The 17,427-nt window shown below is 21.5% G+C and overlaps 1 protein-coding gene across 7 annotated transcripts in view; it reads right to left on the bottom strand.

The window, feature by feature from the left end:
- The window catches only part of LOC129606727 (protein nervous wreck), a 43,449-nt gene extending 30,926 nt beyond the window's left edge, over positions 1-12,523 (bottom strand). For 2 of the 7 annotated variants that reach the window (XM_055517226.1, XM_055517231.1), the window contains exons 1-2: positions 12,480-12,523; positions 6,698-7,188 (exon numbers count right to left, since the gene is read on the bottom strand). In XM_055517226.1, the coding sequence (XP_055373201.1) occupies positions 6,698-6,718 (21 nt within the window). In that variant the 5' untranslated portion in view covers positions 6,719-7,188; positions 12,480-12,523. Of the gene's footprint in view, positions 1-6,697; positions 7,189-11,320; positions 11,443-12,479 lie in introns of those variants that run through there. The other 5 variants (XM_055517228.1, XM_055517229.1, XM_055517230.1 and 2 more) reach the window with 5 other exon arrangements.
- Between the last annotated feature and the right edge of the window lie 4,904 nt (positions 12,524-17,427).

Raw genomic sequence — 17,427 nt, 5'->3', positions numbered from 1 at the left:
ATAAAAGTATTATAGTGTTATCTATTTAAATATAATCGAATTTACTTGTAATTGCAAGCACTTTTTCAACTATTTACAAAAATATTTAAAGTTTAAATGTAAAGTTTAACTATGTTAACACTAGTTTAGATTAGATTTAGATCTAAAATGGAAGGGTTTGTAATTTCTTTAGTTTTTTTCAGAAATAGCAAGAATTTCCATTTTCCCATTCTAATGCAAAATATATAATTCTGGAGGTGAAATCAATATTAACAATTTTTATATTATCTCAATACACTGAAAAATTGCATACTTTTTGGGGTTCATATGAACAAAATACTGTTACAAACTTGTTATATAATCAATCAAAATATAATTCTATTTCATACCATTGTAATCAGCATTGTCTGGCTAATTTTAACATAAAAACTGGAATTGAAATTTTTTTAAATTAGTATTTTTAAAATTAAAAATTCAATTTTGAAAAAAAATAAGAATTTTCACTGCGATATACTCAATTGACTCAAAAAATGTAAATATTCAAAAAAATAGTTTTCAATCAAAAAAAAAAATTAATTATAACATGTGATTTAATTGAATAGAAAATTTTTGGATTTAAAATAGAATTTTTGAGTAAAGCACTCATCATGACATCAATATATAGTTATATAATTCATAAAAGAAGTTCAATCAAAGCGTTATACACTTACATATAATAGAACACATATTTTTTACTATATAAAAAATTCAGATAGTAAGAGAAATTAGATTATGTATACATGTAGTAAAATAATTTTAGAATGAATTATGTAGTGTTATACAACATTGAAAAGAGTTATACAACCACTTACATTACATACGTACATATACATATATATTCAAATCAAATTAAATAGAGTGCATTCTTATATAAAATATTTTAATGTTCAATAAATAAATGAAGAGGACAGAAACACTGATATACATATATTCAGGTAGTATATGTAATAGTAATAGAATAGGTAGAATATTAATAAATTTAATTAAAAATCTTTTATCTGATATTAAATTTTATTATTAAATTTACCTTTATCATTTTGAAATCTCTAGAAGATCTTGAACTTCTACGAATGTAATACATATTCGAAATTATCGTAAAAAATTGTTTCACTGTTTTCTTTTTTTATGCAAATTTTTTTTTTTTGATGTTAAAGCTTGACTATAATACAACAAATTTGATTTTGTACATTTTTCATTTAAATTATTTTGTTTAAATATGTATTTGTTTAAGGAATATAATAAAAGACACAAAATACAGTAAAAAAATTATACTTAGATTAAAATTTTAGAAAAATTAATGAAATTTTCATTTATTTATTGAAAAATAAAGTTCTAATTAATAAAATATTAAAAAATAAACGAAATTATAGCATGCATCACATGTTGATTAGAATATAAGAAATTCTTTGATATTTATAAAAAAACTGAAAGCCTTCTGTAATTTGTGTAGCACCGAATTTGTTTAATTATAGTATTTCAAGGTTCTATTCATTTAGAATCGGCTACATTTATTAAATTTCACCGGAATATACTTCTAGATAAATTCTAGATTAAACTCCTGGACTTCTAAGCTGTATAAATTATTCTAATTTAAATTAATTTGAAAAACCTGCCAAATACAATTTACTCAAGTTGAATATATTCGGAATTGCGTCTACAATGCATTAGAAACATTGTATCATTGTATCAATGAAATGTGAACAAAAATATTTGATAATGGTCAGAATTTATTTGATTTTGTGTGTGCAATATTATTAACACTGAAATATCTGTCAAATTATGTATCCAAAATTTTTTCTCACTTTTACCCACAACTTTGAGATTAAATGACTATACTTCGATTAATATTTGACGGTAATTAAATTAAACAATGAAGATTCTCAATAAAATAGCAACCAAATTCGATTTAGGCGTATTCTGTTAGTATAACAGCCAGAGAATTTCCTGAATTTTGAAATGGTTTGTTAGAAATTATGGATTTGTTAAAGTAGTATAAGGTGATTTTAAAAAAAATTTCATGAAAATTCTACTTTTCACATTTCTTAGTTGCATAATATAACATTTATTTTAAGAGTATAACAGTTTATTTCAATCAAACTAATTATTTTTTTAAGCAACTTACGAATTTTAATAACGCATTTATTTTGGTCGAATTTACCTCAAAATTTCTGAAACATTTTGTATTTTTCAAAGTCGTTTTGTATTCTATGCGATTATTCGAATAAATTATATTTTTTATCGATATTACGAATAAATAAAATTGATTTATTATAAATAATTGCATGCTAATTATTTTTTAATCTCGTCTATACATATGAGTTAATTTAGTTTGCAAATCATGTCAAATCAAGGTCAAATAAATTATGTTTTTTTTTTTAAATTAAAATATTTTTTATCAAAAGACAACGAATAAATTAATTAAAAGATTTCTAACTTAAGTAAATTAAATAATCTGCTTATAAGTATTTGAAATTACGATTAGCACTTTTATGTTTTTTTTTTTTTTGAATTTTTCCTACATAGTATGTAAAACCTCTATCTCTATCTTATCGTAATCCAAAAAAGAAAAATACCAATGTATGAGATAACATTTCAATTAATAAAATATGTAATATAATAAAGTCAATAATATTGACAAATTGATAAAGTGTAATATACAACAAAAAGTAACTCTTTTTTCTTATCAATATTGTGGTAACATTGATGTCACAAAGCTCAACATAATTATTCATGTACCTATATAATAAATTTGTATATCAATAGTTATCTTTATAATCATACGAGTACATGATAGTCCAATTCTAGCTGCGGAATCACCTCCAGGTGATTCCGCAGGGTTTATTTTTAAGAAAACAATCGTTCGGGTGGTAACTGGGCGAATTCAGACGATTAGCTTTGGAGGGTTAAAAAAAATCGGATTGAAGAAATACTATTTCACGAATATTCATTCTTGCTTCAAAGCTGTTGAAGCTACAAAAATAAGTTATTCAGAAGTTTTCTTAATTGATACATAACAATTTGCCGATTATTGTCGTCAGACTTATGCTGTTTTCGTGTTATAGTCATTCAAACATAAAATTTTGAGTTAAAAATCTGAAAATTTTTAAATGAACGCTAATTACATTATCCTCTAAAACATTGTTACGCATAACATTCATGGCATTCGTTCTATTTCGCTGGAAAAGTGATAATTTATGTATACAATTTTTTCGATGCCTATAATAAAACGACTATATTAAAGAAAAATCAAAGACTCAAACCTTTATTTATACTTTACAATCCCCGAGCATATTAAATACCAGAACCGAACTACCCTGTATATTAAATTTTATTACTATATTTCATGGATATAATCTATGTGATATATAGTTAAAATACAAAGTTAGTATAACAGAATTAGAAAAAATAAAAGATTGTTTACATAAGAATATAGTTAAGTAAATAAAACCTTAATGAATCCAAACAAATTTAATGCGATAAATTAAAAATATAATAAAGCGATTATAAATAAAAATCACAATTTAATTATATTAATAAAAGTATATAGAAAATATCAAATGATATATATACAAAATAATAATATATATGATATACTTCTTATACAATAATAGGTTTCCAGCCCCTGTCTCTATATAATATAATATCAAATAGACACTATTATATTCAAACTGTTTTGTATATATATAAAAGACAGTTTGTGTAGAATACTAAAAAAAAAAATAATCAATATTTTTTATTAATATTTTCTGTGTTTTCTTTCATTTCCTAGTTGATTTCTTTAAATATTTTATAACATGTGCAGTGTATAGAGGATACCGCACATACACTATTTTTTTTTACCCATCATCACATTTATGATGTTTTTTTTTAATCTAAGAGGAAAACTGGTGGAGAGAGTAGGGAGCACTATGGTTTGGTAATAATATTGAAAGCTTTATAATATATTTTTTTCTTCTTATTTTTTGTATTTTTCGATTTTTTTATTTTTTTTTTTGTTTTCAATGAATTTCCTTTCATTTTAATTTCATTAACTTTTAACATAGACAACTTTTATTTGAAAGGAAAATGCAAAATAAAATATAAAATAAAAAAAAATTTATAGGACATTTATTAAAACACTGTACTAAATACAGTATTGTTTAGGCATATAAAACACCTGTTAAATATTGTTATATAGATAAAAAAGATATTGTTATATGCTTTCGAATTGTATAATTTACAATTACAATTTTGAAATATCTAATCATAATTGAATAATTAAGTTCTGTTTAGGATTATTAAAAGTTTAGATTAAATTTTTTCGAAAAAATTGTAACATTCAGTATAATTTTAGCAATAATTTCGAAACTAAATGAGGTAAATCAATAAAATTTTGAAGAAGTATTCATAAAACTTTGAATTAATTATTATAAAAATGTCAATCCTAGTTTAGTAATAAATTTTGCAGGTTTTTAAAAATTAAATGTTTTTTTTTTTTTTTGTATTTTTACCGTAACTTTGAAAATATTTGAGTTATATTAACAAAATTTTTTACAGAATATCGAGTATAGTGGAGAAACTTTGAATTTCACATAAACTCAAAAAATAAAAAAAATTGACTTACAACGTTTTGCTTACAACTGCAAAATTTTTTATTATTCGATTTTTGTTCACTATTTTAAAGTGCGATTTTGCATAATAACAATTTATTTAAATTTACATATATGTATATTCTCTTTTTCATATTTTAACGACACTGCTCCGAAAATATTATCGAAAATGGACTAGCATGCAATGAATAAGACAGCTTATGTTTAAAACAATAAGTAAAGCATAATCTTCATAAATTTTCTAGAAAATGCAGTACGTTCTATATTGGAAAAATGAAATTCCCTGAAAAACCTTATCTTTTAAGAATTCTTAATTTTATATACTACAAATGAACTTTTGAAAAAGCAAGCAATTGTGAAACTGGCCTTTGACATATTCGTCGAAATGGTAACGTATAGTAATTATTACACCTCTTTGCCAATTTTTCTGTAAGTGTTTTAGGTACGGTACAGAGAATATGAAAGTCGTGTTGGAGCAATTTAAAGGAGTAATTACATAAGTAAAAGTAGAAGGTGTCAAATTTATTACCACCACCTCGCCAGTTAAGGGTTAAAGATATTCTTCTGTTAGCATTTATTCATATAGAGATATGTGCCTAAATGTTACTCAAAAATATTCCTAAATATCTTGACCTCACTGTTGTATCAAAAGAAATTCATATTAAAGTTTAACAATAAAATAAAATTTATACAATTATTAATAAAATATAATTTAATTATTGATATTATAGAAATAAAATAAAATTAAAATAAAAAATAAACAAAAAACAAAAGCACACAGGAATCATTTTTTTTTTTTAATTATTTTTTATTTTGTATTGCATAAATTTTTTATACAAAATAATTTTATTCCATTAGTTTTGAAATTGTTTTTTCAAAAAAAAAAAAAAATATTCATATATACAAATATACACTGACAAAGGTATATAATATTTACTGTTTGTTTGTATGTGTATTTTAAATAAATATATATATGTGCATTTTTTAACATATTAAATTTTCATAGTGTATAGAAAAATAAAGAATATTAAGAAAAAGAAATTCAACTTATTTAAAGTGTTAAAGATCATAAAAATATGCAGAATACAATTATGGGTTACGTACAGTAACTTGCTATATATATATATGGTGAATTAAAAAGGGGTGGTTTATACTACATATACTTATGTATATATAAGGGTTAGGTTTTCAGGTTAAGTATGAAAGTAACTTTTCTATATATATAATCAGTATATATGTATATATTTGTAAACAGAGTGTCCAAGTATATTCTTCCTAATATTTTCATATTTAAGCAAAGGTAAGCTCAGTATATCAGTTTTCATATCTTGCAATTTATCAGTTAATGATATTGCATTATTATTAGTTAAAGCAAAAACTAATGAAAATATTTTGCTTTTTTTATAATTTTCCTAATTAGTTTTGCAACTGCTATCTTTACCAATCTAAGCAACTATACAATTACAAACTGTTATAATAAATTACAAACTGTTTGATTGCTTAATTGTATTCAATTATAAAGTGCATGTGTTTGCGCTTAAATATAAAGCTATGGAATATTAATAATCAGTCTAACAGTTCTAAAACTAAAAATTGAATGTTTCCCTTAGCCTTAGCACAAATATAGCGTGCCACTATAGAAAGTAATTATTATGATTTTGCCAAATTCATTGTATACTTGTTTTATTATCCAATCCCTAGTTATAAGGTTTGCGGATTATAAATTTGGCTCCTCATATATTAATTTTATTAAAATCTTCTTCTTCAAAACCAATTCTATTACCATATCCTCGAGCAGTAGAGATAGAATACCACCGTGTCTCGGACATTCTGTATAAACTATATATATATACATATATATTTTAAACATAAACAAAGGAGGAAGATGAAATTTAACAGAACCCAAAAAAAAAAAAAACAGGAACAATTTAAAAGCAACCATTTTTTTTCCCACAATATTAAACTTTAAAATTCACAATAACGTTAAACTTATATATGTATAACGGTAAAACGTATATAACGCAAAACAATTTTCTATTTGGAATTTTCGGATGATTTTTTTACAAATTTGATTAAATTCAAGAACTTACCTTACGCGGTGGGGGCTGCATTTTTATAATTTATTTAATTTATTTTTTTTTGATATTTTTTTTTTTAATTTTTAAATTTTTTTTAACTAATTTTTGCTTAATTTTATAAAATTACTAGCAAAAATGAAAACAAAAATAAATTTTTTTTTAATTAAATTTTTCAATTTCAATTTTTTTATGAATATTTTTTATTTTTTCTATATATATACTTATGTATATATATTCAAAACTTATTAAATTATTGCCAATTATTAATTATATAAATCGCATTTATTTATTTATTTAATTTATTTTGTGATAAATAGCCTTGTTAGATTTAGATGCCAGAACAAAACAAAAAAACAAAACTAAATTTTTTTCCCCAAAATATTTGCTGCTTGATTTTGCTTCTTTTAGCATATATATTAAGCCTTAATTTGGATATATATGCGGTAATGCTGTTATTTATTATTATTTGTATTTTAAATTTTAAAATGAATTAAGCTCTAGCTCTACGTTAAAAAAAACAAAATTAAAGAAGAAATAAAATTTTATTAAGTAAAAAGCAAAAGAAAAAATTTATTAAATTTTGCTCTTGAATAAATTTTTTTTCTTTGCTTATATATATGTGTGTGTATATAGCAATTAGCATTATATAGCGTATATATTGTTGTATATATAGCATATTATAAAAGTATTTTTATTAAAAAAAAATTAATAATATAAATTGTTTTTATTTTTTTTTATTTGTTTTGATTATATATTTGTCACATAAATTTAATATTATATTTATTTAATTTGAATGCAATTTTAATGTGAATAAATATATATATATATACTTATATGCGTGTTTATATTGTATATATATACTCGTATAACTACATATATATATTAAAGAAATTATACTATTAATATATAAGAAATTATAACCATATGTGCGTATTATAAATTTAAGTAGCATATATTATTAAAAATTTATTAGTATATATGATTGTGACTATATATATATCCGGGTATATATTATTATATAAAATTGTTATATATATATATATATATATATATATATATATATATATATATGTATAGTGTACTTGTACACAATTGATATATATATTGTACAGGATAATGTGCATAATTTTTAAAAATAGCCCAGCCTAGATAAAGGTCCTTTTATTATTATAAAACAAAAACAAAAGTAATTTTTATATATTTTTTTTTGAAAAATTCAATTGTTTCATTTAAAATGGGAAAATGATAATTTTTTTAATAAAGTTTGTAAATTTGAAAAATTAATTAAATTTTAAAATATTTTTTTTTATAGATTTGGAAAAAATGAGAGAAAATTAAAACTAAATGGATATTTTGAAATAGTACAGAAAATCAAATGGACACTTTCAACGAATTTGTTATATATACGTTTAAATTGAAGCTAATTATTTTTAAAGCTGTGAAAATCATTTTAAATAGGTCTGATTTCAATATTTCAGCGGTAAGATTTTAGTATCAAAACTTATATTATTCTGTAATATCCTCATTCTGCTAATTAATTTAATTTATATTATTTTTAGGATAATTAAGATATAAAATGGAGGAAATAATTACTTTGACAGATTTCTCAGGTGTCATCTTATCCAGAATAAATTCTCTTTAAAAAAGATTATGAATTAATTGAGATTTAAGTTTAATATTCAGGAAATAATGATATTATATATCATTTATACTATTATTGTTATACAATCTATTACTATTATATTATTCATATATGTATACATAATTGTTAAGAAATACACAAACAAATTGGCAAAATTTAGTATATCTAGTATATTTAGTATATTTAGTGTATTTAGTATATTTAGTATATCTAAAACTGGGAATTTTGTATAATAATTATTATTTAAATAATTTATTAAATTAAATTTTGAAAATAGTTATTATTATTGTCTTAATTATTAAAACCACAATTGATTTTCTTATATAAATATGTATAATATATGATTTTTAGTATAAAAAAAAAATCACTGTCACTCACTGAAACTTACTTAGAAAAATAAGACGATAAAAATCTTTTATATTAATTTTATAATAAATAGGAATACCTATATATTAAACATTGAAATATACAAAATTAAACTAATTTGAATTTTTAAAGAACAAAATTAAACTAAATACCATTAATATTATTAAAGATTAGATTAAAAAAGTGAATTTTATAGATTTTTCATTCTCCTACATATTTCTCTTTCTCTTCTCTCATTTTTTTTTTCTCTCTTTTATTCTCTATTTTTATAAAACGTTACGTTGTTCGTGTTTCCTCCCTCGTTCTATCTCTCTTAGTTAATTCAAAAAAAAAAACAAAAAAACCGAAGGAATTGTAGTTTTTTTTTATATACTTTCGTATATATACCCATATGTACGTACAATCTTGTAAACTTGTAATATATATATAAGTATTAATATGCATATTTTTCTAAATATTATGCAAAATACAAAATATGTTACATATTAATTAAATATATGACATATTGATATACACATTTATATTCATTGTAAAATATAATAGATCCCACTATATATACCCATTATATATACCCATATAAAATAGTATTAAATTTATATATACTATATATAATAGTATATTTTACATACATATGTACAAAAATATATTCTTGTAAATTTCAAATTATGTAACAATTAGCAAAAGTGTAGAAGAAAAAATGAAAATATAGGAAGAAAATAAGAAAATTTTAATGTTCCCTATTACATATAATAAATTAATAAATATTTATGTTATACAATATATATATAATTATTATATTAGTATAATACTTTTGTATATATTTTTATTTTTTTCAAAATATTTTTAATATTATTTTAATAAATTTATTGGTATATATTAAAGTTTTTCTCATAATTATTATGTTATTAATTATTTATTATTATTATTAAATAAGAATGATTTATTTATAATTAATATTCACATAATAATAATGAAATTTATTTAAGAATATCATTGTTACTTATGCTCTCTATTTTTCTAACCATTTAATTTTAAAGTATATTATATAGTAAATTGAAAATATTTATTAAATTTTAAACTATTTATTATTATTATTATTATTGCTATTCTAATAATTATTTACTAAATTCATTGTTATATTTTTAATATAATAATTGTATATCATACTGTTATATTACAATATTATAATATTTAATAAGCACAAATATCAAATTATGAAACGTTTACTATATATTATAAATTAATAAAAATAATAAAAAATAATAAGAATATAGCACTGCATTTAATTTGGACAAGAAAGAATTTTCAATTTCAAGCCATTCATTTGAGATATTTGCGATACTCGTAAAGAATATTTCACTTTATTCGTATATACAATTTAATATTAAACGAAATTCTTATTTTTTTGTAATATTTTAATATTATTAAATTTGTATACTTGTGAATCTTATAAGAAAAATATTATTACTTGTGAAAACAAGTGAAACAAAAAAATTCAATTCACATTTTACAATGCATTGACAAATATTTGTAAACAGGTTTATTGATAAGATTAATTAAAACGGACAAATTTAAGCGAATTTGTTTTATTCCCATTGTATATTTAAGTCATGTAAAGGTTTCCAGATTTTTTCAACAATATTTCAACAATCTAAATAGCAATAAAAATGATATATTAAAAATAATAATGTAGCAATAAAATCAAATAAATAAAATTATTTTATTTATAAAATTTATTTGAATATTTTAAATGGCAATCAAACCTAAACAGCCTAAATTAAATATTAGTAAGTTTTTGGGTAAACATTAAGTTTTAAATTTCATTTTCAACAATTTTTATTTAAAATTTAAATTTCAAAACAATATACTAAAAATTGTATATTAAAAATTGTATACTAAAAATTTTTGCAATATTTGTTATATTACAAAATTTTACTATTAATTTTTTAAGGCCATTAAAAATTTTTTTCATATTTTAGTTCTGTGCTAAATTAATTTGATTTAGGCTGTTTTGTCTTATTATATATATTGATTGCCACCGATATATATACGAATATTAAATTTATAGCACAATAAAATTTTATATATATTTATTATTTATTCTCAATATTTATTATTTATATTTTAAATTTTAATTATATTTATTATTATTATTATTATTAATGTTTATTTATATTTTATATAATAAATAATTAATTAAGATTTAAATATATTATACATTTTATATATATATATATTATATTAATATGTTAAGAGTGTTATAAATGTATATTTATAATGTTTGTATACAAGTATATATATGCATGTGTGTATATTTATAATATTGTATAATAAATTGTAAAGAAGTAAAAAAAAAATATATATTAATTATTTTTAATAATGAATAAAAGAATTTCATTCTTAAACATTTTACATATAGAGCAAATTCATTTTATTTATGCATTTGTTTTATTTCTTTCGGAGTTAACAATTAATTAAAACAATTAATTTTATAACATTTATTAAATTTCATTTATATTATATATATATAAAAATGACAACAATATTTATAATGCCTAAACTAAAAAACAACAAAAAATTTAAATATAAAATAAATACTATAAAGAAAATACAAAAATTAAACGCACTTCAAAAAAATTCATTTTTTTTAATTAATTGAGAAAATTTTTTCAGTAAAATTATTTATTAAGGGTTTTTTTTATTATTTAAATTTTTATTATTCAAGTTTTTAGTTTGCTTTATTTTTTTGTTTTTCACTTAAAAATTTAATTATAATAATAAATTTTAATATTTTAAATTAATTAAAAATTTTTTTAAATTGTGATTTTTTTTTTTTTTGTTTTAAAAATACGAGCAAAAATAGTAAGTAAGAATTTTTCAAAAAAAAAAAAAAACTTCAGACAGAAATTTTTATTATGAATGTACGTATGAATGTTCCATAAACATATGTATGTATGTGCATATGTATATCATATAACAAATAGTATTAGTATAGTTTTATTTAAAAAAAAAATATATATATATATATATATATATATATATATATTGTACATTAGCACTTTAATAAAATAGGAAAGTAGAAGAAGTAGAAGAAGAATAAGAAGAAACAAAAACAAAAATTCAACAATAACAACACTAAATAACAACAATAAAAAGTATGTAAAAAAAAATATTTTTCAGGATTCTCTATTTTTTTTTTCTCTTGATTTTCTCTTTTTTTTTTTTTTTCTTGTTAAAGGACTTCACTTTTTTATTATATTATTTTTTATTTTTTTTTTCATATAGAATATAAAAATTTTTTTTTTTTTTGTTCAATGAAATTATTCACTATTGAAAATATTAAAGTAAAAGATTTAAAAAAAAAATATATGAAAAATTTAAAAAAAAATTTGTTGTAGAGTTGAAAAGGGAGAGAAAAAAAAATTCCTTCCTTTTTTGATTTTTAAAATTTTCACTTCAAAAAAAAAAAATTTTTCTTTTTAATTTTCACTCTTATTCCATTAATCGAAATCAAATTTAATTTTTTTTTGTTTTCTTCATTTGAAATTTTAACAAATCTAAATTTTCTCTTATTCTTTCAATTTTCCATATAAAATATAATTATAATTTTTTATTTAATTCAATTTAATAAAAAAAATTTTCTTCTATTTCAAATTTTATTTTTTTTTTTTATTAATATAGTGTATATTATGTATTTTAGTGTGTTTATGTATGTGTGTGTGTGTGTGTATTGTACAAAAAAAATTCTTAATAAATTTATTTTAAAAAATAATTTTTTTTTCTAACACTTTTCTTAGCCATTTCCTGAAATTCACGACTGCGAGATTCTTTGAATACTACTGAACAAAAATTTTATTTAAAAAAATTTCGGAACAGAAAAATATAAAAACAACCAAAAAAAAAAAATGAAGAGATAATAAAACAAGGTGAGCGTAAGAGAGCTAGAGAGAGAGAGAGAAACGAAAAGAGAAATTAAATCGCGAAAATAAGAAAATGACAATATTTAAAAACATGAAAAAGTTTATCGATTTGCTATTTCTATTATGTACAAATATATGTATATAATAAGTACATAATGAATATCCACATGTGTATATAATGTGTGTAATATGTACAGTGTATACGCACATATAATATACCTAAATAAATCGCAAGGAAAATGTGAAAGAAAATAGAAAAAAAAATTATGATGTACTGAAAAAAAAAAGAGAAAAAAAATGTTGGAAAAACCTCGTTTCTTTCTTGTTTTGTTTTTCTTTCTTTCTCTATTTCTTTCTTTCATTTTTGTTTTTATTATTTTGACGGGGACTTTGATAACTCAACTCACCCATTAATCAGTAGTAGATAATGTTAAGAATTTCAAAAAAAAAAACAAAAAAAGCTTTTTTTGTTTTTGTTTATTACCATCTCTCTTTCTTTCTTTCTTTCTTTCTTTCTATAAATACAAATTTAATTTTACATAAGGGTTGTGCTTTTTATGTAAAGGAATTTTTTATAAAATGTATGGGTATGTAATAGAACTTTCAGAAATATTTAAGAGATTTATGTGCGATTATGTTAAGAAAATTTAGACACCACTATATAACAAAATTTTTCATTATTTTAGATTTTTGTATTTTTTTATATTTAGAAAATTCAAATTATAAATTTCAATTACCGTCAGAGTCGGGGAGGGTCCTCCAGCTCCGTTCGGCTCCTTCAAAAAATCTACAAAATCTACCGTGAGAGATCCGTATTTCTGGTGTTCGTATTTCTATATTTTTTTTTTTAGTAAGCGCGGTTATTTTGCGAGGGATCCCCACATATACTCAATACTATGTATAATAGTGACTTTAATTGTGTCGAATGTTTCACAATTAACAGCAGGGTATTTGAATCGTTTATACACCCTCGTTCTTCCCGTAAATATTTGTCAATTTTAGGATTGATTAAGATTTTGTGGAATACGTTGAGAATTGTGATAGTTCTTCAGTTACTGCATTATCCATAAGGTTCGCCATTTTTCGAAAGCTTTGCAACAATACCTTGTGTCCATGCATCAGGTACTCTTTCATTTCTCAATATACTTCCGTCAGGATTCGAAGCAGAATATCTGTATTGTGTTCGGATCAGCTTGAAACAGCTCTACAGGTATCCCATCAGGACCCGAAACCCTATTTTTCTTCATTTTGACGGTTTCTGGTTGTTTCTGATGACTGATTTTCAATATTTACTTGCAAAAAATTACACGCTCTCAATTTAATAAAATCGCTCTTAATTTAATAAAAGCATATTTAATAAATAGTAAACCGCATTTAGCAATCTATAAGCATATAGAAATACCTGGAATGAATATTTCAACCCTGCCAAAGTATTCTACTACATTTCCATTTACATAATAGATCATTTTCTTAAAATCCTACATAAAAGCTTTCTTATTTAAAAAAAAATTCCTTTCTTTTTGACATTTCCATTTTCTTACAAACATATACACACAAATGGAAACATTTTTCACACAAACACAAACGCAGATATACGCATGAGTATTTTTTATTTGCAAAAACAAAAAAAAACAGAAAGGAAGAATTAAAAACTCCGTCTATATAATTGGGTATGTGTGTGAGTAAACCATAATGTAAATTTTATAGGTAAAAATAATTATGAATGGAAAAGCGTGACATTTAAAATTGAAAACAAGACAAACAAAAAACGAACAAAAAAAAGGAAAGAAAAAAAGTATACAAAAAAAAATAAAAATTAAATAAAAAGAAAATTAAGAAAAATTTTCAACGAATTTTCGAAAATTGGCTTTAATACATTTCAATTTGCCTTATTGTTTAAACAGGGTTGTTTTATTATGAAAAACAGCTGCCAGGGTTGTAACGTAATTGTATAAATAAAAAGTACATTATTATTTATTTTTTAATTAAATCAATATTCTTCAAAAAATTCTCCAAACATAATATCCTCCAACAAATATTCTTCTATAATTTCAATAATTTCTCTAACTACTGTTATAATCGACAATTTAAATTGCCAATTATAACTGCAGTTAGAGAAATAAAGACTTAAATTGATGGGGAGATATAATATTCCAAACGTACAACACATCAAGAGTTTAACGCTTCTAATTAATCTTATGATACTCCTAACCGTACTGCAGGGAATACGAACGGGATTTGGATTTCACAATGACTTCCTGTGTATAATATGATAAAATCTCCCGGAATAAATCGCAATTTTAATAGAATTGCTTTTAATAGGTCCTAAAATAGATCCACCTTTGGGTGGCGGTACATTGTTACCCATACCTAATCTAATCTGTTCAAATTTGTTATAAGGATAAGTCTCGAAGAAGCACTTATGGCAAGGTAGATGGAAGAGGGGCGGGAACAAAATAGATCAACCACTTGGGTCACCATGTATTTCTACCCCATATCTAATCTAATCTAATGTAAATGTTCTATCAGGGCGTTGCAATCAGGAGTGTTATGCAACTTTTATGCGGAATTTTCTAAGTTTGGAGTGTTATACCCCCTAGAAAAGGAATGGTTGATATATCGCTTGCATAAATATAGGCAAATATTTGAAACTATTCTGTTTCTTGTAAAGTTTACTGCGAAAAAAATTTATTTTATTAATATTATTAATTTTAAATTAGGCTTTCTATGAAAATTTCATTTATTAAAAAAAAAATCATTTTAAGTACCAAGGGAAATAAAATGCATAGGTATTTTATTTTATATAAGGGTATAATACAAATGTGTATGTATGTACATGTTTATATGTTAAGAAATATGTGCGCAGCTCCATATTTTTGTATTGTTTTTCTGTTATAAAGAAAATTATAGAGATTCGAACTAAATTTTCCATTTTTTCAATTAATTTTTTTTTTTTTGCCGAATGCGAGAGAAAACGAAATTTTCATTTTCGTTTTGATTTTTATTTTCGCCCTTTATTCATATGCTTTATCAATTTAATATTTTTGTTTTTTTTTCTAGTTCTACTCTCTTTCTCTACATTATATTAATCTAACAGAACAGTGGCTTTATGATTTATATACCCGGAGGATGTATTTAATGATTTTAAGTTCTGACTCTTGTCCTTTATATTTAAGCATACATATTACAATATTAAATATACTCGTACACACAAATCTACATATACAATATAATAACATGTTACAATATTATTATTATAGTTATTATTATTATCATTTATTATTAAAATTGTTTTGTTGTTCCTTATGACTGACTTTCTCTTCTTTTCTGCTCTAAAAGATTGTATACCTACCTACTGACCGAGTAAAATATTTTATCGTATATGTGCATATTTTAAATATGAAAGTTTGAGTTTTTTTTTCATATATAAATGAGAATGGAATGAGGTCATTTTATATTAAATAATATGCTGGGAGATAATTGAAAAATTATCTCAGAGATTGGAGGATTCAAAATTCTTAGTATGAAAAATTTTCTTTTTTTTTTTTTGCTTGAAATTTTCCTGTTATATGCAAGTTAATAGATAAGGATCAAAATTATTAGATATATAAAGGTATAGAATTATTGTTATACCCACATTTTATACCAACTACCAGGTACACATGTGAATTCATGTGAATTATATAGATAATTAGCATAATTTTTTGAAGCTAATATTACCTATATTTTAAAGTTATAAATATAATATAGTCGGAAGTCTATGTAGAAGAGTGACTTCTGTAGAGAGAAGCCATAATTATTTCTCTCTTACAATTTTGTTTTACTACTTTAACATAAAATTTTTGTTGCAATTCTTACAATTAAATAATAAAATTTCTTAGAATTTTGATACGAAAATATCAATTTAATATGCACATACATATGTTATTAAAATCAGTTTATTTAATTCTATTTATACTATACATAGTCTAAAAGAAAATTATACTCACAAAGTATACACGCTAACATTACAGAATACAGAAGTATAATACAAATTTTAACTTTTTCTTCTAGGCAGTAAATGAATCTCTATTACAGTACACTATTTTAACCACACATTAAAAACTTTAAGAATTTTAGCTGATAAATCCGAGGATGGTATAACATACATTACATGAAATTACTTTATGGCGATATTCTTGAACTTTATTAATTATTTTAATTAGAAAAGAAACATGCATTCCAAACATCCATAAGAATAAAGAAATACTTTGCGCTCTCCACTTTTGGACTAGAATTTAATTAAAAGTAAAAAAATCATTTTATAAAACATAATAGCAGTTTTATAATAACAACACACAAATGTTTAATAGCATAAATTTTTATTTTTATACTAATAATTTAATTTTAATATAACAAAAGAAAAACTTAAAATATTTCAGTCTCACAACAAGAGCTTCATAAAAATTTAAAAACTTAACTTGAAAAATTTTTGGGTACTGCTATTATTTTGCACGCAGTTGTATATATTAACATAATATGCTATTTCAATATGCCCCTTACGAAATATATACTTGAACAATGGAATTTTTTTTTTCGTTAAAATTTTGAACCAGAATTTTATCAATTCAGAATTGACAATATGACATTCGCAATTTTCCGAATTTGATAGATACGAACCGAATTCATAATAATGCTGAATATTAAATGCATATATATTCAATAACAATATACAAATTTAATATCTTGTATCCCCATCTCTTATCTCCTTTTAAAAAAAAAAAAATAGTTTTTTAAAATAAATAGAAAAAAATTGAATTTTTTTTTTTTAATTT

The sequence above is a fragment of the Condylostylus longicornis genome, unplaced genomic scaffold (genome assembly GCF_029603195.1).
Source record: "Condylostylus longicornis isolate FDR11 unplaced genomic scaffold, ASM2960319v2 ptg000022l, whole genome shotgun sequence".
NCBI classification, from domain to species: domain Eukaryota; kingdom Metazoa; phylum Arthropoda; class Insecta; order Diptera; family Dolichopodidae; genus Condylostylus; species Condylostylus longicornis.
Note: the sequence above shows the minus strand (reverse complement) of the source record. Positions and strands in the feature narration are given on the sequence as shown.